The sequence below is a fragment of the Arachis ipaensis genome, chromosome B10 (assembly GCF_059453495.1).
Source record: "Arachis ipaensis isolate K30076 ecotype BB chromosome B10, ASM5945349v1, whole genome shotgun sequence".
Taxonomy (NCBI): domain Eukaryota; kingdom Viridiplantae; phylum Streptophyta; class Magnoliopsida; order Fabales; family Fabaceae; genus Arachis; species Arachis ipaensis.
This window is the reverse complement of record NC_142435.1, coordinates 1171743-1197030: the sequence shown is the minus strand read 5'-3', so window position 1 is coordinate 1197030 and position 25288 is coordinate 1171743. Positions and strand designations below refer to the sequence as shown.

The window sequence follows — 25288 nt, the reverse complement described above, 5'->3', positions numbered from 1 at the left end:
TTTTCACCATATACAAAACTCATTTTGATACTAAGTTACTAAATTCATAATCAAACTATCTTTTTAAAAAAAGTCATATCTGTTCTCCAAATTAAAATCATTTAATACAAAATTTAATCGATATTCCTATCAAAATCAAACAAAATTCAAAGACTATGCCAAAGATAAGAGATTCGAACCCACAACCTCTTAATTGAGTATGAAAGACTATGCCATTTGAGCTATTATTCATTTGCGGTTTGTGTCTTCTTTAAAAGAATAGTAAAAGAAAAAAGCATTGAATTGAATCTCATACTTTACAAAAAAATAAAAAAATAATAACTATTTAAGTACACTTGTAACCTTGTTTTTAAAACATTTAACTTCAAAGCTCATCATGTTCATCATCACTTTCCGAATGGCCATCGGCATGAACTGTGCTGTAGAAAATAAATTCATGATCAAGCATTTCTTCCAGTGATAATTTTCCATCTTTATTGTCATCAGCCTACATCAATCAATAATAATTTTGAATATTCAAAATAAATAAGTAAATAAACGGTTTTTCTTGTTATTGTAGAAACTAAAAGATCATATAAATCATGGGCACTGTAATTCAATTGGGGGATGCTCCCATAAAGATGCGTAAAACGTCTTTCTGTAAAGACATTTACGTGTCGTATTATTATTGGATGTATTAATGAACCAGTTATTTTTGAATTTCTTAACAAATTAGAATAAAGCTGATTTTTTAATGAAAATAACAATAAATTCAATTTTTTTAGAGATTTAATTGTATTTTTTAATTTTTAGGAATTTAAATGTCCAAAAAACAAAAAGTCAGGGATATAATTGTCTTTTTATCAAAAAAATTAAAGATATTCGGTTTAGATGATATGATTCGATCGGATCAAATCGGGTCTAATAATTATAATGCAGACAATTAGGTTTATTATTGTTACTATAATAAATCGATTTTGTTCTGGTTTATAATAAAAAATAAATTATTAACCGGTTTAATAAGAATGTCCAATAATAACATGACATGTTTAAACGTCTTTAAAAAAAAAAAGACATTTTTAGTGTCTTTATTAAAGTGGTCTCCATTCAATTGTGTTATGAACTATTAGTATGCATGCATCACTAATTTTTAATGTATTCATAGTATAAAATATTTTATATTATTATTTAATTTTATTTATTTATTTAGATAATTATTTATGTAATTAATATAAAAAATAATTATTTTTATTAATATAATTTTACGTGATTGAATATTTATATTGACCGTAAATTAAAATTAAATTATTTTAAAAATGCACAAGTTATGTTCAATATTTCCATCATTTCTATTGTATAATTCATAAAAAAAAAAAATTACTAACCTCATTCATTAAATAGTAGGTGTAATATTTAGCATAAGCTAGCTCTCCTGGGTAGAGATAAGGGAGTATTGGTATTAATTCTTCCGGTGATAAGAATCTGCCAAATATATATATTATAGATATATTAATATTAAAGAATAAAAGAAGTATTTAGTGCTTGTTTGGGCGTTATTATTTTGATAAAAAAGATTTTTTTAATTAAAAAATATATTTTTTTATTTTTTAGTGTGTTTGGCAAATTTCTAGTAGTAAAAGTAAAAATACTAGAAAAATTAAAAAAAAAAACATCTTTTTTAAGAAGCTGTAATTCACATCTTTTTTTAAAAGATTTTTTTTTCTTAAAAAAATATGTTTTTTATGTAATAAATAAACAAAAAAGTACTTTTATATTATTATACCAAAACATAATTGATAAATAAAAAGATCTTGAGATATCTAAACATAAAATTACTTTTATTTTTTTATAAAATTTTTAAAAAAAGATAAATCAAAAAAAGATTTTTTCTTAGAAATTCACCCAAACAAGCTCTAGAATGAGAAAAATAATATGAAAAACACTTACTGGTCCTTATTCACATCAAGCTCAGAAAACTTGTCCTTTGCATTGGGTACATTCGTTCCATTACTTTCAAAGTCCATATAACTTTCGTATGTGACATATACATGGTCTTCAAATTCTTTAAAATCTAGTTTCCCATCGGTTCCATCATCAATGCGCCTGTATTCAAATAAATAAAATTAAACAACATTTTTTTTGGTTAACTCATTACCTTGTGCTTAAGGGTTAATGTATATTGATGCTTACTACTATTATAAAATTATTTTCGTACAAAAATAATAGTTAAAAATTATTAAACGATAATTTAATTAAGTATCATCTAATGGTTCTTACGTATTATCTTTACATATATATAAGTAATCATAATGAAATATGGTAACTACTCATATATATGAAGTTGTTTTTTTATTATGTAAAGACGATAGTTTTTTTTTTTGAAACAAAGGAGCTCAACACAATATGGTGGAGCAGAACGAACTAGGCAATGAATACAAAAGACAACCAAAACCAAGCTAAAACGTTTCGATACTCCTTAAGCCATCTCCGGCATAGCCATCAACAACTAAAGGGATCCACACATCTCCACTCATTGCAGCTAGACAAGACCAAGTTGATTATTTCAGCTACACCTTTAGCACTGTTCTGAAAAATTCTTCTATTCCTTTCTAGCCAAATATTCCATATTATTGCACAGAAACACATTAACCTCTGCTTGCGATCCTCTTTTCTACACGGCTCCTCTGTCCAGCTAAGAAAATGCTCCTTTAGTGACCCCGGCCAAGTCCACTTCCTGCCAATCCCAGCTATCCACGCACACCAGACTTGCCATGTAAATTCACAACCAAGAAACAAATGATGGACCCGTTCAACATCCTTGTTGCATAGAACGCACCCATTATCTTCCTGTCGAATAATTCCGAATCGACTCAGCCTTTCCTTTGTATTCACCCTCCCTATTAAGGCAAACCAAACAAATAGTTCCACTCTTGGGGGGACTACGCCTTTCCAAAGGGTCTTAGTGAAGTTGTAACTGGATATATCCTCTGGTAACAATTCCTCCTGCAAAACCTGCACAAATGAGTTAGTTGTAAAAACACCTTGCCTATCATATTTCCACACCACTCTATCCTCTCTGTTATTGACTAACTTCACAGGTCGCAAAGCCTCATGTAACTGCCCCAGAATGTCCAACTCCCATTGGAAAAGCTCTCTCCTCCATTGGAAGTTCCAAATCCACTCTAGCCCATCCCAAAAACCACAATCCCCTATAACCGATCCGCATTGGTTTGAAACAGAGAACAGCCTGGGGAACCGAACTTTCAAAGAGCCACCATGTAACCAGATATCCTCCCAAAAACGAGTCTGCCTCCCATCGCCAACCTCCATGGACAATCCTGTAATCATCTTCTGTCTTATACTTCCCTCCTTGATTTGGATCTGGCAAATATCTTTCCATGGACCCCCTCTAGTCGGTAGCACCTGAGTAGATAGTAGCTCATTTGGTGTCAAATTATTACACGAGCAAACCACCTTCTTCCACAATGGGCACTCTTCCTTTGCAAACCTCCACCACCATTTAAATAACAGTGCAGTGTTACGAATCATAGCATCGCCAACTCCCAACCCCCCAAGTTTCTTAGGAGTCTGTACCACTTCCCATTTGACTAAAGCTATACCATTCCTCCCATCCTCCTTACTCCACAGGAATCTTCTCTGTAAAGAGATCAGCTTCTCAGCCACAGCCTTTGGCATCTTATATAAGCTCAAGTAATACACTGGCAAGCTATTTAATACTGATTTTATAAGTACCAGCTTTCCAGCCTTATTTAACACCTTAGCTTTCCACAGGCTAAGTTTCTCCTCCACCTTATCAATAATAGGCTTCCAGGTCCTGACTAGCCTCGGATTTGCTCCTAAGGGAACTCCAAGGTATTTAAACGGTAGGGTACCTTCCTTGCAACCCAACAAGCTACACATGCGCTGAACCCACTGCCCTTCACAGTTGATTGGTATTAAGCTGGATTTGTCAAAATTTATACTGAGCCCTGACATCAATTCAAAGCACCGCAGAAGCCTCTTGTAATTTTTCACAGTCTCCTCTTCTTGTGGGCAAAAGAGAATAGTGTCATCCGCGAACTGAAGATGCGACAGTTCTATGCTATCTCTTCCAACCATCAACGGTGATATACGCTCGTTTCTGACTGCCTCTCCAACCATTCTATGCAGAACATCTACAACCAGCACAAACAAAAACGGAGAGAGCGGGTCACCTTGTCTCAGCCCCCTTTCCATTTTGAATGGCCTAGATGGCGATCCATTTATCAGGATCGACATGGATGTGGTAGTCACACACTCCATTACCCAAGCCCTCCACCTACTTCCAAACCCCATCTTCTGTAGCACAATGTCAACAAAACTCCACTTGACTCTATCATATGCTTTCTGAAAATCCAGTTTAATAATTGCTGCCTCCTTTTTCTTAGATTTAAGCCAGTGAACAGTTTCACATGCAATGAGAGCCCCATCATGAATTTTCCTACCTTTTACAAATGCGCTCTGAGTCTCCCCAACTAGTCCTGGCATCACTGATCGCATCCTTCTAACAAGCACCTTCGAGATAGCCTTATAAAGACACCCAACCATACTAATTGGCCTCAGGTCTTTTATCTCCTTCGCACCAACGTACTTGGGAGCCAGAGCCACCCAAGTGATGTTAGCGTCTGTCGGTAGCCTGGACGTCTGAAAGAATCCCATGACAGCTGCCGTGAACTCAGCCCCAATCTCATCCCAGCATCTCTTGATGAAATTCATGTTATATCCATCACAACCGGGCGCCTTAGAAGACTCGCAATCCCACACCGCCTCCCTGATCTCTTCTGCCGATGGCAAAGCCTCCAGGTCCGCAGCATCAACCTCATCTATCCTCCCCACCAGACCATCTCTAAACCCCACCAACGGGCCCACTTCCTGATGATATAGCTCTTTATAGAACTCTCTAATAGCTATTTTGATTCTAGCTTGATTCCTTATGAGTCGGCCATTAACTACCAGAGTATCAATCCTGTTATTCCTCCTTCTTGCTGAAGCTATATTGTGGAAGTATCTCGTGTTTTTGTCCATGTGCATTGCTTGTTGAGATCGCGACATCTGCTTCCAGTGCACTTCTTTTCTCACGTACCACTTCTCACAGCAAGTAACTAACGCCTTTCTTCTTGCCTCCATCGTGCTATCATACACACCACTACTTACCTTATCATCAATCCTCTTTATCTCCTCCTCAAACTTTGAAATCTTATTGTCCATGTCACTGAAGTTAGCCTTATGCCATCTTCCCAACGGTTCCGTCAAAGCTTTTAACTTATCAGTGAACTGCATCTCCCCTAGGCCTCTCCACTCCTCCTTCACCATTCGAAGAAACCCTTCATGAGTAAACCAAGAATCTAGGCTACGGAACGGCCATGGCCCCCCTCTCTGCATATTAGTTTCCACAATTACAGGGCAGTGATCTGACAAACCCCTTGGTCCACCTTTTAACCGGGTCTCTGGGAACTCTTCTAACCACTCCACATTAACCAGAGCCCTATCAATACGACTGCAGGAATGACCCCGAAACCATGTAAACTTACGATCAGATAGCGGCAAATCCACCAAGTGCATATCCTGTACCCAAGTCTTAAACTCCTCAGCAGACAGAGGTAGACAAGCTGTACCTTTCCTTTCCTCTACATGGATAATCTCATTAAAGTCCCCCATGAAGCAACAAGGGACCTGGCATAGCCCAGCTATATAGCTCAACTCCTCCCAAACATGACTCTTCTCTTCTCTGCTATGTGCACCATAGACCAAGAAGAAAGCACAATTGAAACTATTTTCTAACACGACCCCTTCAATACACAACCATCTATCCCCCTTATAGCAATTATTCATTTTAAACATCATTTCATCCCATATGATCAACAGTCCTCCCGCAGCACCATTAGAGCCTACAAAATCCCACCCTGCACCATCATTCCCCCATATTCTTGTAACATCAAATCTCGTCACTACGGGTCTTTTAGTCTCTATCAAACCGAACAAGCTTAATCTATGTTTGTTTTTTAGATCCTTTACCATTCTTAGCTTCCCATCACCCCGTAGCCCCCTAACATTCCAAGAACCAAAAATCATTTAAAATTGTTCTGACACACCTGTGTTTTGTGTTTGGGTCTGCATCGCCTCATCTTTGCCTTCTGCTTTGCAATTTTTCTTTTCTTTGCTATCTCCTCATTCTGTTGTTGGAGAATTGCCATGATATCATCCTCCTCGTCATACAAAATAGCACCTGACTCAACCCCTAGCTCCCAGGTTCTTTTGTTTTCAAGTAATTGTTCCTCCAACGTGGCGCGCTCAATGTCACAACCTTGATAAACTTCAGCCTCTCCACAGTCTTCCCTATTGTTTTCGGAATCCACCCTCTCCCCGTCTTGAACCAACAAATCATCTTCCACGAGTTCCTCTTGAACATGCTCCCCAACCCCTGTTTCCACATCACATTCATTAGGGTGGTCACCAATCACGTTCGCATCACCCCCCTTCAAGTCTTCAAGAGAGCAACCACCGCCAGCAACCAGCACACCTGGGCCCTCCGCGGCTTGCTCATCACGTACTACAGCCGCTGTTGGATCAGACCCACCACTATTGCCCACTTCGTCGTCCCTGGCATCACCTCCGTCATCTTGGTTGCGTTCATCCCCTTTGCAGAGCACGCTACACCGTCGACCCCCTGACCGCCCGTTTCGCTTGTGACCTTCATTACCACGGCTGCTTTTAACTTCATCATGGACCCCTTCGTCATCAACATTGGATGGCGTCCTTCCACGCGAGTCAGTGATGGCCGCCTTAATAATCTTTAGATGATAATGTTCAATTAGTTCAGTTTAGGTAAACAGTTTAATTAAATTCTTTTTGATAAAATTGCTTAAATAATAAATGACTATATTAAAAATAATTTATAAATAAGTTATTTTGTATTTAGATTTTTAGCTCTAAAAGTGTTTATTTTATAAAAATATGATAAAAAATAGTAGTATTATGAGAGAAGTCATTTTTTTAACTTCTTTATAAATTTCTAAATAATTTCTTAAAAAGTTACGATTTAATTTTAAAAATTACACTAGACATTAATACTACTACTTTTCATAAATTATAAACTCAAAAAAATTACTTTTAAAACTCCTCGACTCTTAAGTCTTTTAAGTTGATTAAAATTGTGTTTGACTTTTGAAAATAATCAAATTAGCCTCTAAAATTACAAATCGTGATTAAGACTTTAATAAGTAGCATCTCCAACAATAACAAAATATGGTTAAAACATAGAAGTTTTAGCTAATTGGTGAATTAGTTTTCTTTTAGTTAATTAATTAATTTTATATTGATATTGAGTATTGACACTAAAATGAGTTAAATTAATCAACTCGAGATATCTATTTAATCATTCAGAAGTTTTAGCTATGTTATCTTATCATTGGAGATACTATGTTGGTATTATAATACTCTATTTCAATATTGTATTAACAACAGTTGAATTACAGACAAATAAAAAATTATAATTTGTCAATTTAAGAACCAATTTAGTTATTTTTGAAATAAAAAATTATTTTGATGAACGCTGATAATTTTAAAAACCAAATTGAAAATTAACATGGTAAGAATAATGCTTACTTAAGTCTATCTCGTAACAACCATTTCAACATATTTTGATTTTCACTATCTTCAGGGTGCAAAAAGCTGCAATATATGAGTAAACCAAAAGAATATTGAAATAATGAAAGATGAAAAAAAAAAGGAGAAATAATAAAATATATATTACTCTCTAAGCTCTGTGAAGTTGAGAACTGCATTGTGATCAATATCTGCAGTATTAAATTTCTCCATCCACCATCCTGCTTCACCATGCCCCATCTCTCTTTTCTCTGTTTCTTAAAATAATTACATTGTTAAACTTGTTTTCAATTTATATTAAGTCATTCATAATGTTCATATCTACAACAAGTTATTATAAAGCAGTAAAATACACAATTAAATGATCAACCTTTGAGGTTTTGACTTAGATCTCTCACATTTTTTAAATTATCATTAGAAGTCATATATATTCAGCTCAACATGAAGTTGATAGTTAAGAGTTATTAGATAAAAATTTAGTTAAACTAGTCAAATTATCTAATGACTCTCATTTATCAACTTCACGTGAATTCGACTGCACATTATATGATGTAATTTACAATTAAAAAAACAATCCTGCTACGTTACCAACATTTCTACCAACTTCTGCCAACTCTGATTTATAACAGTTTTTAATGGAAGTGTCTTTATGGATGTGTCTAATAAAAATATTTTTTTTATGACTGTGTCTAATAAAAGTGTCTTTATAGATGTATTTTTTGGATGTATCTTTATACATGTGTTTAAAATATAAAAATTAATTATTGTTGGTAATAAGTTGGCAGATAATATGTTGATACTGTATACTTTTCTTTTTTTTTAAAGAGACACATCTAAAAAATATATCTATAAAGACACTTCTATTAAACACAATCATAAAAAAGACATTTTTATTAGACACATACACAAAAACACTTCCATTAAAAACACAATTATAAATAAGAATTGGTAAAAATTGGCAAAAATGCTGTTGATAACATAGCAGAATTGAAAAAAAAAATCGAATTCATCCTTCTAATTATCTTTGAGTTTCTTAACAAAAGAGTTGTGAATAAATAAACTTTCTGTCATAACTCAGGGGCATAATCGATAGAGAGTACTGCTAGGGAGCCAATAGCCTAAGCGTACAATGTGTACAATGGGCTAAATCTTTGGTCCATGAATAAAATGAACATCACCCATACTATCCAGAATAACTATCCGGATACCACCCATACTATCTAGAATAACCATCTGGATACCATACATAATAAACATCTCATGTCATAAAATCACTCATCTCAAAAGTTCGGACCTAGAACTCTAATACCATGTCATTAAACCACTCATCCCAAAAGCGTAACCTGATAGGACAATGTAACACTAATGGTCATATCTCTAATACTTTCTAAACCTCCATTGTACACATTATACGTTTAGGTCATTAGCTCCCTATATTTTCTCATCAATAAAAATTTACGACCAGTTGTTTTCTTCTGAAAGTTAATAATTTAGGAACATGTTTGATTTTAACGATTCTCGACTATCAATTTCGCATGAAAATATCTACACGTGAGTTTTCACCGACACAAAAGATGAAAAGAAAGATACCTATATCGTTCTGAGAAAAATTAGGCAAATACTCTCGGAAAGAGAGAGATGAATCTTGATCCATGTCTTTGGAATCCAACTCAGCCTGCGTGACATAATCCAACCTCTCGAAGGCTCGTTGCGTGATCCAAGCCTGCAATTCATTGAAACTAACGGCACCATCCTTGGGCTCTCGATCCAGCAACGGAAACAAGATAATCAATCGCAGCGTCGTGTTCAATCTTCCGGCCGACGTCAGATATTGGTAGGTGTCTGCAACATCCTTCACTGATGAGCTGTTGTCCAAACTCCGAGGAGGATGCGTCTTGATCTTCACCATGAGAGGATCAAAGTGCGGTGCTCGATCTTGTAGCATAAACCCTAGCCTCCGGTTAAGGCGAGCATTGGGTTCCTCGTTAGGGTTACATGGTGAAAAGACTATGAAGCCCAATATGGCGGTGGCTATCAAGAGATAAACCACCACCTTTGACATGTTAATTTTCAAAGTTCAATCAGGAGAGAAAGACAGAAAGGAATGTTACTATTGTTTTGGGAGGGAAAAACGGTTATTCATGGTTAGAATTAGTTACTTGCAGTTACAGGTACATAGATAGAGCAATCTGTGTGTTAATTAATGGCTCTAATTATTTAGTAATGCTACATATTAGCCTGTCATTAGTATTTGGACTCACCAAGAATCTATCTCTCAAACAATCAACTTATTCTTCCATGATTCATTGCTTGGATATTGTTTTAAAATTGATAAAACAAAAGTAAAAATAAAAGTTACCATTTTTAATATGATATTCAAGAATCTTAAAAAAATTAGTATGTTTTTCATGATCATGAATGAGCTTGTATGAATAAATACAAGTATAAATTTAAAGTAAAATACACGTGGCTCTCATCGATTACAAATAAATAGCATTTGAACTCATTTTGAAAAGAAAAGCTCTGTTTTTTCACAGGTTTTAAGGTGTATTAAACGGTCATCCTACATGACTAAGTCGTTTTACTAACTAAGTTCAATTAAATTTGTACTTTAATTAAATGGAAAAATATAGGTAACAACATATTATCTGTCAACTTATTACCAATAATAATTAATTATTATATTTTAAACACATATATAAAGAGACACATTCAGAAAATATATCTATAAAGACATTTTTATTAAACACAGGTATAAAAAATATATTTTTATTAGACACATCCATAAAAACACTTCTATTAAACACAGTTATAAATAAGAATTCGCAGAAGTTGACAGAAATGATGTTGGTAAGGTAGCGGAATTGTAATTAAATTTCTCATGACTAAGTTAACACGACTAAGTTCATCTAGTATTTCTCATGTACTTTAATATACTTTAGAGTAAATAAAGGTTTAATAAAATTGATATTACCTTACGTATAATTAATAATACATAAGTAAAGTATATTTTTTTATTGTCTCTGGAGTTTGTCAAAAGTTAACACGAGACTCGCGCCACAGTCCCAAACCTCATTTGTAGCTAATTAATTGCATCCTTATTTGAAAATTTAGGCACTGTATCCAAGAGTTGCAACGAGTGACATCAGTGACTTGTTGAATAATGTGAAGTTGATGGAATCTCACATCTATGTGCTGCATGTTAATCCTGATTCTGGCTTATCAATTTTTGATATTGCTAACAAGCATGGAATGATTAGTAGTGGCTATGTGTGGATTGCAACAGTTAATGATGACACAATCAAGCTCCTGCAAGGTGTTGTTGCTTTGAGGAATCACACACCTGATACTGATTTCAAGAAGAGTTTCATCTCCCGGTTGAAAATGTAACTGCTGGCATAAACTCTTATGCATTATATGCATATGATTTTGTTTGGTTAGCAGCAATCAACTTGTTCTGCGACAATATATACTCCATGGAGATGGTGATGGTGATAGTGATCCAGATTACAGTAAGCTTGTGAATCAGGTTGCACAAAATTGTAAGTTTCTTTGTTTATTTTGCAGACTAAGTTAGTGGTCCTGTTATTTATATCGAGCAATGCTAGGGGCAGCAACATTTGTGATTGGTAGCCATCAATTAGCCATCAATGATGATTTGATGGTGTGAGATTGGTATGAAATTTCATCCAATGGCTCACCTTTCACTGCTGGTTACATGCTGGCCAAAATGCAATAAAATTGCTGGCCCCTTAGACTTTTCCATTTATATCAGCATTTAGTTTTGTTGATTTCGTACTTTCCTTGTTCAGAAATTTGATGCACTTGTTGGAGATATTACAATTGTAACAAATCTAGCCCTTGGTCTTTTCTCCATTTTCTGAAATGTGGTTAGTTATTGGTGCATTCTTTCTCGAATAAATTACCATTTGTATACAAACGCTGACAAATGTATCCATATAAGAATAAAACGACAAAAATATCCTAATGCTAACAAATGTATCCATATAAGAATAAAGATAGCTTCCGTGTGCCAAGAATACCCTAACGGACCAATTGTGTAACCAATGTCCGGGTACTCTTGGCACACGGAAACCATCTTCCGTAGTTATAATTGTCATTTTATTCTTATATGGGTACATTTGTTAGCATCTGTATCTTTTATTGGTACAAATGGTAATTTATTTTTCTTTCTCTTTGTGGGATTAACAAATTGTAACTGTCAGTTGGTTAGTATATTTAATATTTTCAAACCATTCCACAGGTTGCTTAAACCTCAAGTAATATCTTATACTGAGATAAGTTTCTTTGAACTTTTGCAAGTTTAGTTTCTCAACAATGTTCTTCTCACACATGACACAGTATTAGAACTTCATATGCATGTCTGTTTTTAATTTCCAGAGTTTTTTGTTCTAGAACTCCAATTGAAGTAAGGTTGTTACTTGCTTGTTAAGTAAGTATCTTATTCTCATGATTGTTAACTTAATCACAGGCATTCCAGAGGGATTTTCCTCTTGCTGATGATTTATCAGCTGCAATTCTTCGATCCATGACAAATGGCTTTCAGACCAGGATTGCGCCATTGCATGCTTCCTTGCTTTGATTGTATTCTTTGTTAGAATGCTTTGTCAATGCACCAAATTCATATCAAAGGCTAAGCAATCTGATGATGAAGAAATTCAATCAACAAGGCCTAGAATCAAAATTGCTAAGCAGAAATTAGAGAGATAAAAGTACAAGTTTCGTGGTGAATTAATCTAGTTCCTAACCCTCTTAATCAACCTTCAAAGTTTTTCTTTTATGCTTTGTAATCTTTCTCTTACTTTTGTTATACAATTGTATAGATGATCATATATACAAAGTGTTTTTACACTGTAAAATGTAAGTAGTTTTATTTTGAGGAATACAATATATGCTAAGATCCGGATTAGAGTAAAAAATAATTTTTATCCTTAAAATTTGGTTAAAATTTTTAAAAATATTCATAAATTTTATTTTATTTTAAATTTTTTTTATTAATATTAAATATATTATTGATAATTAATTTTGTCTTAAAAATTTTCTTTACATTAAATGTATTGTTGACAACTAACTTTTTAAAAATTTTAGGACCAATTTAGTATTAATACCTGACAAATAAAAGCTAATTGTTTGTGTTAAAAATTATCTTTGTGAAGTTGTTACTTAATTAGTTTTAATTTTTTAAAAAAATTAGTTTTTAAAAAATATATTTAATACAAATAAAATTTTTTTCATACAAAATTAAAATAAAATAAAATTTAAAAATATTTTGAAAATTTTTAATAATCTTTAAAAATAAAAAATATATTTTATCCTAAGAAACACCACTTTTATATTGTTATAAGTAACATTATTCAAAGGGTTAAACGTTTTAATTTGGATTTAATTGGTTTATCCAAAAGTATTAGGCTATTAGCCCCTAATCAGTAACAAATTGTTCTCTCTTGCAATAAAATATAACAAATTAAATTTAATGATCTTATCCTATAGATCTAGACCCTCAGGCCTCAGCTACCATCAAAGCTAGTAATTTTTTAGAGGAATCTTTGTAACTCACCAACTGCATTCATATTATTAAGATTTTTTCTTGGTTAATGAGTTCTGTACTTCTGTATTATAATTAGAATTTAGCTTATAGGTGTTCTCATACGTGTTAACATGATAAAATTATCTATTAAAAAAGTTTTTATAAAAAAATATATAAAAATTAAACTTATAATGTATTTACTATGTATTTATTAAAATAAAAATTTAAAATTTTCTAATAATAATAATAATATTAATATAAGTTCTTAAGACACTGATTAACTAAACCTATATATAATTATCCTATAGAGAGAGATGCCTCCATTTTGCTCCTTGTTTTTTAAAAATATTATTTCTTTGTTGTTTAAAGGAAGATAGTCATAATAATTGTTAGATACACAAATCTTTACAAATAAATAAATAAATAAACGACACAATGCTAGGGAACTAAGAGGGTATCAGCAAAAAATCAGCTAAATGTCTCTGGGTAAATCTAAAATCTTTACGTGGATGGTGCAAATATTAGGATGTTTCTTCTAGTAAGTATCAGAATGTTTATTTTTCATACTAAATGGATGTTCTTTTATATACTAAGAATCGAGATTGTTGGAAGTTCCGTGATTTCCGTCCCTATTTCTCCAACGTATCATTCAAAATTTTAATTTGGGGTGAGAAACAATTAATATCAAATATTATAAATTAAAAATAAATAAAATTAATTAAATATAATTATAAATTAGTTAAGTTATTTACGTTTTGGCTGATTACCTCTTGGTTCCATATACTTTTCCATAAATAAATAAATAGTTATGCATTATTATAGAATTCGGCAAGACTCCATAACTGATTAAATAATTTCAGCATGTGGGTCTTATGGCCTATAATTATAAAACTTACTTTAAAATTATTCATCTAAATAAACAATATTACAATATGGGCAGTCTCCCATTCCACATGTTTTCTATGGGAACATGTTTACAACCTATGCATGATCTTGTCTTGTTTTTCAGCTGCAAAGCTTATTTGTTTATCCTTTCTGGGTAAAGCAAAAGCTTATTTTTTAAATGATTTCATATATGCTTTGTATTTGGTATTACATTTTATTTAATATTTATAACTGACAATACATTTTTGATTTTTCATCATGCAATCATATGAGTTAGTTAGAGTAGTCTATAATTCTCTTAGAATTTAAATTTTGCCTAGGGAAAATGCAAGATATAGTCTATTAATATTATTGCCAGCTTAATTGAACTGCCAATAATATATAACTAACAAAATTATACACAGATATTAATCCAAAATATATATATAAAAAAAGAAAGACAAAGGCAAGCCAAAAATGATTCTTCATCATTTTTAATATGGCCTTAAAATTTAATAAATTAAAATAATTCTTAATTAAATCAAGAAATTAAAGATGTGTCTGTGCAAATGATTAATGTATTTCATATTAGCTTTACTCCAACAAATATTGAAAACCTTCAGATAAATAAAAATCAATTCACAACTACATAAATCTCTTGTGATCAAGTTTTGTTTCATATTTCAGCATGTTAGCCTTTTGAAAATGACTATATATCTAATTTTTTTAAGGTCCTTACAGTTTCATCAAATTTTCAATTAGATCTCTATACTTTTTTTTTTCTTTTCAATTGGGTCTTTACACTGTTTTTAAAATTAAAAAAGAAAAAAAAATTTAGTCACCAAAAAAAAAAAATTGTAAATTTGATAAAACTATAAAGACTAATAAAATAATTAAACTTTTTAAAAATGACAATTTATCCAAATTTTTTTTTCATTTTTTCCCCTCTTTTTGTAGAGTTATTTCAAATTGAGTCAACTCTTTTTAATTTAAATTAAAGTGCCTCTTCCCTTCCATAAATGTACAGTCTAATTTTGAAGTAACTTGAGTCTGAAGGTATCATCAATTATTCTTGAGAACATGTAAAAATATAATAGGGAATACTCCTATAATATATACATATTTTTTTATTCCAACAATGCCCTTTCTCTTTATATACTCATGAGAATGAAGGTAACAAAGCACACACACAAAACACAACAAAACAGCAAACATATTTTTCAACGAAAAGAAACAAGAAAACATGTTCCAGCTTCGCCGGAGTATCATCCGAGGCAGCCTCTGCCGCCGCATTCAGCACCGCATTTCCATCCTCCGGCGATACATTCATCGCCTCTTCCACCACTTCCTCCTCTGCTCCCCTCCTTCTCTCTACCGCCGCATGCTGTTACCATCCTCCTCCTCCTCCTCCGCCGTGGAGTTGGTGGAGCCGGTAACACCACCACCTCATCAGCTTCTTCACACACATGACATGGACTCTGACTTGGTTTCATTGAAGATAAGCCTCTTGGGTGATTCCCATATTGGAAAAACAAGCTTCTTGGTTAGCCTTCTTAATCAAATTTCAATCTATTTTGATCAGCTATTGAATTCAAATTTTAATGGTTTTTATTGTTGTAGATGAAATATGTAGGTGCTGAAACTGAAAAAGATAACAAGCAAGGTGAACACCATAGCAAAACTTTAATTGTAGAAGGTGCTCGAATCTCATATTCTATCTGGGAAATAGCAGGTACCTACCTACATACATCCATGATTAAGATACAAGTTAAGAATTTTTTGTTGTAATTAGTTAACTAATTAATCCATGCAGGTGATGAAAAATCAGAGGACCAAATCCCATTAGCATGCAAGGACTCTGTGGCAATTTTGATTATGTTTGATCTCACTAGTAGATGCACACTAAACAGGTATGAACATGATCTGCTGTTTGTTTTAGAATTCAATCTAGTTGGCTTAGATGAGTTCCCAGTTCCCACCAATCTGATTTCAATTTTATTGCATGGTTGTGAATTGGTTGATTTCAGTGTCATAGGGTGGTATAAAGAAGCCAGGAAATGGAACAGGGTATATTATTATATATTTTGGCATTGTGATTTATATATGATGAATCTTGTTTATTGAGGTGTTAAGGCAGTTTTGCAAGAATGTTTATTAATGATGTGTGCTTAAATTTTTGCAGACAGCAATTCCAGTATTGGTAGGAACCAAGTTTGATGATTTCATTCAGCTCCCAATTGATATGCAATGGACCATAGCCAGTCAGGTAAAATTTAAAGACATTCTTAATTGATCATCTACCATAAAAAAGTTAAGGTATAATACTCCTGCATCTAGTGAAAATAAAATTAACCCTCAGTCATAAACAAGTAGTATTTCATATAATGTCAAAAGAGTTTTATTTTGATACATTGACAGTGTAAAACATTTTACATAACCGTTTAATCACATCATTTTTTTTATGACTATTCACACGGTCAGTATCAATATAGTTATTTTTACACTGATAGTATATCAAAATAGACCAAAATAAACCAGTTATTTCCCTTTAAAACCGGGTAGAATTGCCTGCATAACTTTAAAGAATCTCTGCAAACTGGTTCATACCTAATATTCAATTAATCATATGGGACCCCATGTTTGATTATTTGGAAAAAAGTAAAAAACAATGCATGTTGAATGATCATTGAACCTAAAGGAAAGGAAAACGAATCCACCACCACCCCATATTCTCATGCCTATTAATTAACAAGCACAGCATGTTTAGTACCATAAGCTTTAGAAGACAGAATATCATATATTAAACAAGATGATAATTGATGTTTGTGATGTGTTTGTCACATGGAACAGGCAAGAGCATATGCCAAAGCCCTCAATGCAACATTGTTCTTTTCAAGTGCCACCTACAATATCAATGTCAATAAGGTCTTCAAATTCATCACTGCCAAACTTTTTGACTTACCATGGACATTGGAAAGAAATCTTAATGTTGGAGAGCCAATAATTGATTTCTAAAAGGATACATAGAATGATCAAAGTGCTTTTCATCTTATTAAGTACTCTGTCAACCGGGCCTCAAGAGAGTTGGCAAACCTCATAGGGCAATCGAGTTGTTAGGTTGAGATATTGATCCTTTTTTTTTTTTTAAAGTTCTACACTCTATTTAAAAGTGGAGATGATGAATCAACTTGGTGTTTTAAAAAAATAGTAAGTACTACAAATATTTCTATAGAGAACCAAGGATTAAGCTTGAATTCATGCTCTTGTCATTTTTATATGAGGGACAGGGACATGTTCAACCCACCATCAAAATGTAATAGGACTACGTGATATGTATTTAGATTGAGTGAAAATAATGGCGTGTTTCCTCATGGATCACAATTATTGTGCCTTTTTCATTCATGTTATGTTGTTTTCCTTGGCAACTTTTATTCAATGAGTTCAATATAAACTCATTTTGCAAATGAACATTTTACTTTGAAACTTATTTTGGTTAAATTACACAGTTGGTCCCTACATTTTCAGTGAAATTGCAAATTGGTCCCTATACTTTAAAAGTTTGTAATTGGATCACTAAAGAGAATTAAAATTTACAATTTAGTCCCACCGGTCAAAAAGTGTTGATTTAATAGAATATTCTGTTAAAATAGAGAATATACTGAGAATATTCTATTAAATCAAACACTTTTTGAACGATAGTGACTAAATTACAAATTTTAATTATCTTTAGAGACCAAATTACAAACTTTTAAAGTATAGGGACTAATTTGCAATTTCACTAAAAGTGTAGGGACCAACTGTATAATTTAACCTAATATAAACTAATTACAGAAGACTTATCACATGGCTCCATTGATATAAGATATTACAGAGTAAAGCGCCAATTTAATCTTTGAAGTTGGAATCGTTATTTAAGTTTTTCTTTGACATTTGAAAGATAATAATCAAGTACCTTACAAAGTAAATATAATTACAAACTCATTTGTCTAATTTAAATTATTGGTTACAATATTATTTTTGTCCCTGCATTTTGGATAAATAATTGTTTCTAATTTTTTTTCCCTTCTATTTGTATTCCAAACATTTCAAAAGTAACTCAATGTCCCAATGTAATAAGAATGATATTTAAATTTTGAAAGACAACATTATCATTCCTTAGGAAAGAGGTATGTTTTATCATTTTAATTTTACAGCAAGTGGTGGAGCAAGGAGTTGCAAACACTGGAATTTATATTCTACGTAACAAACATGCTATTTGTGGCGATTATAACAATGAACATGTGATCAAGAAATTATTGTTAAAGTTATTTCAACAATGCAAGTGGCCATGCTTTTTATTGGACAAGCAACATGCCAACATATACCGCAGAACAAGATGCATATAATGCCTATTTTGCATGGCAAAACAACAGAGATAGATTTAGTTACATATGATTTGCATAAAAAGCATCCATGTTGAGTGATAAAGTTGAAACCAAAGGGATTTGTAGGAATGGCATTACTCAACTTTTACAGGTTTCTCCTCTCTCTTTGGAGGTTCCAAATCCAGATAGGTAAATGGCTCCGTTGGTTCCTCACTGCAAAATCCAAAACTGTCATAAGCAACATGACAAAACACTCGCAAAAATGCAATTAGAAAACTTTTAGGGGCTATTTGTGAGATAGGAAAACTCCTGCCCACAATAAAATTGCCAGCTTCATTGTATGCGCATCAAGAAATAGTTGATATGATTCTAATAATGACTAACTCTTTGCATAAAGCCTCTCTAGGTTTCAAGAACTTATGGAGTAACCTAATGTAATATAGCAATATTACTTAGGTAATTACCAAGAAGGCTGACTCTTTCTCTTTCATTGAATCCTCCCAATCGTTTAGAAATTCAATGAATACCAGGGTCTATAATACCCAAAAGAACGGACTCAAAGCGCCCTACTTACTTATGGGTCCACATTCTCAATGAATGCCGAAACGACTGCCCTAACATCTATTTCGTCAAGGTTATAGTCTAACTACTTTAGCATGATACATGACAGAGCACAATGGCGTCGTTTGATTCATGTAGCCGACCCCACTTAATGGGACAAGGCTTTGTTGTTGTTGTTGTAGTATATACTATATAGACATGCATATGTTGAAATTGAATGTTGAACTAATTCACAACATTCAGTAGTAAAGATATTCATAGTCCAGCATAGATAGATGATACCAATAATACTCACCCAGGTTTAGAACGCATGCATTTCCAGAAGAGCTTGAAAGGCCCTGGAACTGTCTTAAATGGGTTTCCCTCGAAACAAGCCTGCACAATTTGAGACAATAACAACAAGTTTATACCAACTAAATAAAGATAACAAGCTGAAATAACCATAGACCTCAAAACTCAACTCACATTAGCCATTCTATCATGGCCATTCTAATAGGTTATATACTTATATATATATATACATATACAAAATTTGCATATTTCTATCCTCTATCTTGTGTTCTAATATGAGATTTCGACAAATTTTACACATTGAGGCACAATTTAGAAAGAGTCATGTTAGTAGCAAGAATGCTTCCATTGTCACTGTGAAAACTATGAAACTTGGGACTCATTTACAATTTTCTCAGGGCAAAATTGCACGAAATGAAAACCAAACAATCATGAATATAGAAAGAATCAAAATAAAACAAAACAAAACAAAATAAAATCAAAATGAAAAACAACAAAAGCAACATGCGACTTAAATATATGTTTTGGCCCTTTATGAATGGTTAAGGAGATCCAAGTTAAATCCCCTTGGGCCAGATACACGGTAGAAACTCAAATGCAGTCGACTTCACGTGAAGTTGATACCTGAGAGCCGTTAGATGATTTGACTGATTTGACTAAATTTTCATCCAACGATTCTCAGATGTCAGCTTCCCGTGAAGTCGACTTCACCTGAGTTTTCACCATCCCGATTTTGGAACCGATTGTATCGGATTTTTTTATGTTAACAATATAACTTATCCCGGTCCTTCTGCTCTGATGGCTATGGCCGAAGGGTTGGCGGTTTGTGATCACAAGAATAGACATTACAAAATGGACCTCATAAAAATGCAAACTATGGAACACAAATGAAACGATTTTGAAAGAAAAGAAGACAACTGGAAAAAATGGGGTGAAATTGATGAAGGGGGTTTCACCTGAACGACATCTTCAACACGGTCGTTACACCGGTGGGCTTTGGGTTCACGATGACCCTCTCCGGTGATTCCCCATGGACTCTCTCTCCTCGGCACTGGCCTCGGTTCGCTCATCTTCTTCCTCTAATCCTCTTCTTCTTAGTTCAACTGAACCTTTTTTAAATAGAAATAACATTATAAAAGATTCAACATATAATTTTAAATATTTAAATTCAATGATTTCTAAGCTAATAAAATTCAAAGTTTTTCACAATTTTACATAATAACTTCTCTATAATTTATCATTAAAAATTCACAAACAAGTTTAAACATCAAAATTTATGACTGAAGAAAATCAAAACGCATTATGCATACTAGAATATGCTAAGTTAAGGGGAAGTACAGTACTAGCAAGCTCAAACCTTATTAGAATTATCATTTAACATTGAACATTTGATCCACGAGATTGTAAATCAATAAATAAAAAGAAAAAAAAAATCTCCCTAATATTGTTGGTAGCAATGTCATGTTCTCATATCAGATATATATTCACAATGCAGTTCGATTTAAATTGATATCAAATACTAATATCACAACTTTTTGTATGAACTTATAAAATTTCGGTTTTCTAAAGTTCTGTAACAATTGAAAAATTCAATGCTGGATTGATGGCTAATAACTTATAGTTTGATAATACAGCAGTGTAAGTGATGAAATTTTGTAATTTTTGGCATTAGGTAAAAGGTAAATGTATCCAAACATGCATATCACGAGAATCAATTGCAATCTTGCTAAATTCAACCGCACTTGCTTCTATGCCAGCAAATATTTACCAGTTGCTTTTGTCTATCAGCTGCAAAGTTTGAAAATTAACTGTCAAAGTTTGGGAAACAGTACCACAGAGAGCCAGATCAGCTGCAGAACAGTTCGAAGAAGTGGAGGAAGGCAGCAGACAAGCCGGAGAAGGGAACGGCGGAGCTTGAGGCAGCAGATCTGATGCCACCGAGCAACGACGACTCGCGGACAGCAGCGGCACCGGAACTCGAGTACAAGACAGAAGCGGCAGAACTCAGGCCTCGGGGAGAGAAAGAACGTCAGCAAAACAGGGAAGAGAATCGCTGCGGAGCTTAGGGGCGCCGGCGAGAGCAAGAAGCGATGCCGACTGGAGGGTGATGTGCCGGCAATGGAGAAAACGGCGGGGATGACTGTGAGTAAGGCGAATTTATTCAATTTTTTAAGACGAATTCGATATTTATTCAAATTTTTTACGGTGACGACTCACTTGCAATTGACAATTTAGGGGTGTTCAAATTCAAACCGATCATTAAATCGTTTATTCAATTCGATCTAAATTGAAAATAGACTAAAATCATGTTAATTTGGATTTGATTGGATTCTATTTTTTGTAAACCGCTGGATCGGATCAGATTTCGGATATAACCAATCCAATTCAATCTAAACCGCATAATGTATTATAATATTATTATTTTATTATTATATTTATAATTATACTTCTAACATGTTCAATTTGTTATACATTTTTATATTATTCATGTATTATTATTATTTAATAAATATTTTATGTTCAAAATGTTATTTATTTATTTATTTTAACTAATCTAAAATTTTATTTCCATTGTTATGTTATCATTAGTTTTTAAAGATATTGTTGAGATTTGTTATGTCATTATCGATTATTTTTTTTTGTCTAGTGTCATTGTTGATTATTTAAAATTTGATGTTAAGACTTGTTATATGTATTTAATTTTTTTAATTTACAAAACCACAAATCCAATCTAATCCAAACTATTTAAAATTGGATCAGATTTTTTTTTTAAAAAAAGCATTCAATCCAAACCGCACCGTAAGTAAAACTAGTGTTCGGATCGGATGAGTTTTTGACTCAAAATCGATCCAAACTGTACCACGACCGCCCCTAATAATTTCACGTGTTTAAGACAAGGTAAAAACTCAGCTGAAATCGATGAAGGTGATAATTTAGTATTTTCCTCGTCAACTTAAAAAAAATAAAAACTAAAGAAAAAAAAGTGGAGATATTAAATGAAAGCCCATTAGTCACCAAAAAAATGGAAGCCCATTAATTAAAAAGGCCCAGAAACCAAAAAAAGAGAAGCAGCTATTAGCCCTTGAATCCTTTCTCTTTAGGAGATTTGCTTCTGCAATTTCATTTCCGATTTAGGTTCACCTGTGTGCGCTTCTTTTCTATCTTTCTCTTTCTTCGACCTTCCGAATTCCGATCATGGTGTTTCTGTTGTTGCAAATGTAACATCATCAGTTGAGAGAGTGGCCACACTGTAAACCCTAAACCCCAAAAATATGTATCCACATCAGCAGCAGCAGCAGATGCAACATTTCTATCCATCTTCAAACCCATTCCTTTGGGCTTCAGAACCTTCTATTCACCCTCCTGGAACCGACCCAGTTCCCAATTGCAGCTCCTATATTTCAAATTCAACCCTTTCCGTTGCTCCTTCTTACTCTTATGCTGCCCCACAATCAACTGATCCTCAGAATTGGATCGTTAAACAACCTGAATCCGTTGGATATGATGCTGTAAGTATACCAAAGTTTTCAGCTTTGGGAACGATAACATTGGTTCTTTTCTTGGTTCTTTTCTTGTGTTATGCTACTTGGGGTGCATTTATTGATATTGTTTGAACTTAGAAGGCTATTTATTTATATAACTTGCATATAAACATGATTAACGGTGGGAGGAGGAATCTTGATTATGGAATTTTAGGTATTGATTATGGAATGCTTAGTTTTTTATAGGGATGATAGAAATGCAATTAGGGAGGTAAAGTGCATTTGATATCAGTACCGAAAAAGGAAAAGTTTATTTAACCTTTGTCCTCTTGGATTGTAGATGATTTATACTCAAATTTGCATTTTGGTTCTGGATTACATTGATTCTGATAATGCAGGCTGTTGGATCATCATCATCAATGTCTTCAAGTTTGCCTTTGACTTACGACGGCACATGGTTACAGCAAATTTTCACTCATGAGGAGGCTAACCAAACCAAAGGCTCCAAATCAATGAGATGTGAAGTTTGCAAAATCGATTGTAATAGCAAAGACGTTTATGAAAAGCACATATTTGGAAAGAAACACAAGAAGAATATGCAGATAATTGCTAATCCCATGCAAGCAAATGTACAAAGTCAAACAAGTGTATGCAGCGAGGTAAAGAAACGGAAGCTTTCAAATGGTGGTGCACCGGTTGATTCTACGAAGATTTGCACAATTTGCAACATTGTGTGCAACAGCCAAGATGTATATAACAAACATATAGCAGGAAAAAAGCATGCGGCTCAGGTGAACTGTAATTTGAATTATCCTTTTGTTTTCGATGCATAGGTTGTAGATTTTGCTTCCTTTTTTTCTCCTTATTCATGTATATTTATGCCATGGTTCATGATTTCTTTTAGAGCTTATCCAAACACCCTCTTGTAGGCATAACTTGTTGTATTAAACTTGTTTCACAAAGAAATTGATATTACCCAGCTAAATTCCAAAGTGTCCAAACGACATCGCAGCATGAATCACTTGATATTTAAAGGGATCTCTCGTAGCCCTGCACCCTGCCTCACGAAAGTTGGATGAAACCAAAAACCCTAATTAAGGTGTGCCAATTTCTGGCGATGTTTGTATTTGGGGGCAAGTTGAATTGTATGGTAGGAGCAGAAGGAGAAGCTGATGATGAGAGTATTATAGGCATAAGCTGCAGCAATATATTTGCGCATCGTGTTCTCATAGTACACGAGTTGTTGCAGCTATGTTGAATGTGCCATAATGCTAATCTGAAGCTCCTTTCTCTTATTATTCCTAAGCATTAATCACTAAACCTTATGAATTCTTAACCACTGAATTCCAAACGGTTTTTGATTTGTAGAACTGGTTCGCTAATGCTACTAATGGAATGGTTATGACTGTTTAACCTTGGAGCCAATAACTTTGGAATACTTACTCCTTCATATTTAATGACTTCTCTTTAAATGATATGCCAATCAAGTATATCCATTATCCGATATTTAACTTTTGATGACGGAGGATACTATGAATTGTTAAATTCGTGTTTTAAATTATATATTATCAGGTTTAAAATTGGGTCTGTCGATGTTATTGGCTTATGGTTAACTGCTTGCAATCCTTATTATTTCTCTGTCCTCACTTTTTCTGCTTGTATTTTTATACTTGGATCAATTAAGCTTGTTGTATTCAAAGACCACATTTCTCTGGGTTAAGGGAACAATTAGATTTTTCCAACTCAAGTCATCTTTGATCATTTGACAGGTTGCATTGATGTCCAACAACGGGATTGGTCCATACATTGCTGCATTTAAGAGTCAAGGTATTGGTCCTTGGAAAAAAGCACCAAAGAAGGTCAAGGTTATGCAACCTGTATGGTGTGACACTTGCAAGGTTACTTGTAATAGCAGGGATATGTATGTTTCACACTTAGCGGGGAAGAAACATCTCAAAAACTTGGAGAAACAGTCAAAACCAGAAGCCAGTGCAAATGCCGCCAAACTGTTAATTGGCCCGCAGGAAAAGCCGAATACTGATAAAGTGAAATCGGAGGAAAAGCCGGATACCGATAAACCAAAAGCAAAGAAGGCTAAGGACTTGGATATCGAGGCAAAGAAGCTCAAGGTTGTAGAAGGTGGCACTGCTGCAGATTCTGTTAGAACGTGCACTGCTTGTAATGTTGTATGCAACAGCGAGACAGTTTTCAATGCTCACCTTATTGGCCATAAACATGCTGCTATGGTGAAGAAGCAAAATTTGGAGTCAAATGGGACAACTGCTAGCTGAGATTATTAATTTATTAGTGCTAACATGTGATCAAAATTTGTAGAGCTAATGCTGTGATCACTACTTTTTTGCTTGTCATTTCAATTTCAAAGTCTTTGATCTGGCATTGTATTGTATAGCTTCTTAGGGCGTACTTTTATGTTTGGATTGGTGGAAGGAGATGGAACAATAGAGTTCTGTTGTTTTAGTAACATCAAATCTTCTTTATCCTATTACATTTTGTCAACCATACTCTGTTTGACATTTTTGAGTTTAAACTGACAT

The 25288-nt window shown here is 33.5% G+C and overlaps 4 protein-coding genes across 6 annotated transcripts; 2 read left to right on the top strand and 2 right to left on the bottom strand.

Annotated features, from left to right (window-relative positions):
• Window positions 1-209: 209 nt before the first annotated feature.
• LOC148578927 (uncharacterized) lies at window positions 210-9730 on the bottom strand. Of its 2 annotated transcripts, XM_088502874.1 has the most exons (6): window positions 9214-9730; window positions 7772-7874; window positions 7624-7689; window positions 1927-2082; window positions 1365-1461; window positions 210-487 (listed from the first exon to the last, which is right to left on the bottom strand). In XM_088502874.1, exons 1-6 carry the CDS (start codon window positions 9683-9685, stop codon window positions 365-367), a joined length of 1017 nt encoding a protein of 338 aa, XP_088359000.1. In that variant the 5' UTR covers window positions 9686-9730; the 3' UTR covers window positions 210-364. The 2 variants fall into 2 exon arrangements, with proteins under 2 accessions (XP_088359000.1, XP_088359003.1); XM_088502877.1 differs by lacking the exon at window positions 7624-7689.
• A 5508-nt stretch (window positions 9731-15238) lies between these two features.
• Window positions 15239-17437, top strand: LOC148578926 (septum-promoting GTP-binding protein 1-like). Its single transcript, XM_088502880.1, has 6 exons — window positions 15239-15578; window positions 15656-15767; window positions 15849-15945; window positions 16063-16102; window positions 16218-16301; window positions 16886-17437. The coding sequence occupies exons 1-6, from the start codon at window positions 15279-15281 to the stop codon at window positions 17048-17050; spliced, it is 798 nt and encodes a 265-aa protein (XP_088359006.1). The 5' UTR covers window positions 15239-15278; the 3' UTR covers window positions 17051-17437.
• An 814-nt stretch (window positions 17438-18251) lies between these two features.
• Window positions 18252-21439, bottom strand: LOC107624365 (uncharacterized). Of its 2 annotated transcripts, none has more exons than XM_016326863.3 (4): window positions 21084-21439; window positions 20208-20360; window positions 19256-19335; window positions 18252-18612 (listed from the first exon to the last, which is right to left on the bottom strand). In XM_016326863.3, the coding sequence occupies exons 2-4, from the start codon at window positions 20319-20321 to the stop codon at window positions 18534-18536; spliced, it is 273 nt and encodes a 90-aa protein (XP_016182349.1). In that variant the 5' UTR covers window positions 20322-20360; window positions 21084-21439; the 3' UTR covers window positions 18252-18533. The 2 variants fall into 2 exon arrangements, with proteins under 2 accessions (XP_016182349.1, XP_016182350.1); XM_016326864.3 differs by having other exon boundaries at window positions 20208-20354; window positions 21084-21420.
• A 911-nt stretch (window positions 21440-22350) lies between these two features.
• On the top strand, window positions 22351-25211 carry LOC107623602 (uncharacterized). The gene is made up of 3 exons (XM_016325933.3): window positions 22351-22760; window positions 23132-23524; window positions 24503-25211. Exons 1-3 carry the CDS (start codon window positions 22524-22526, stop codon window positions 25022-25024), a joined length of 1152 nt encoding a protein of 383 aa, XP_016181419.1. The 5' UTR covers window positions 22351-22523; the 3' UTR covers window positions 25025-25211.
• The last annotated feature ends 77 nt before the right edge of the window (window positions 25212-25288 follow it).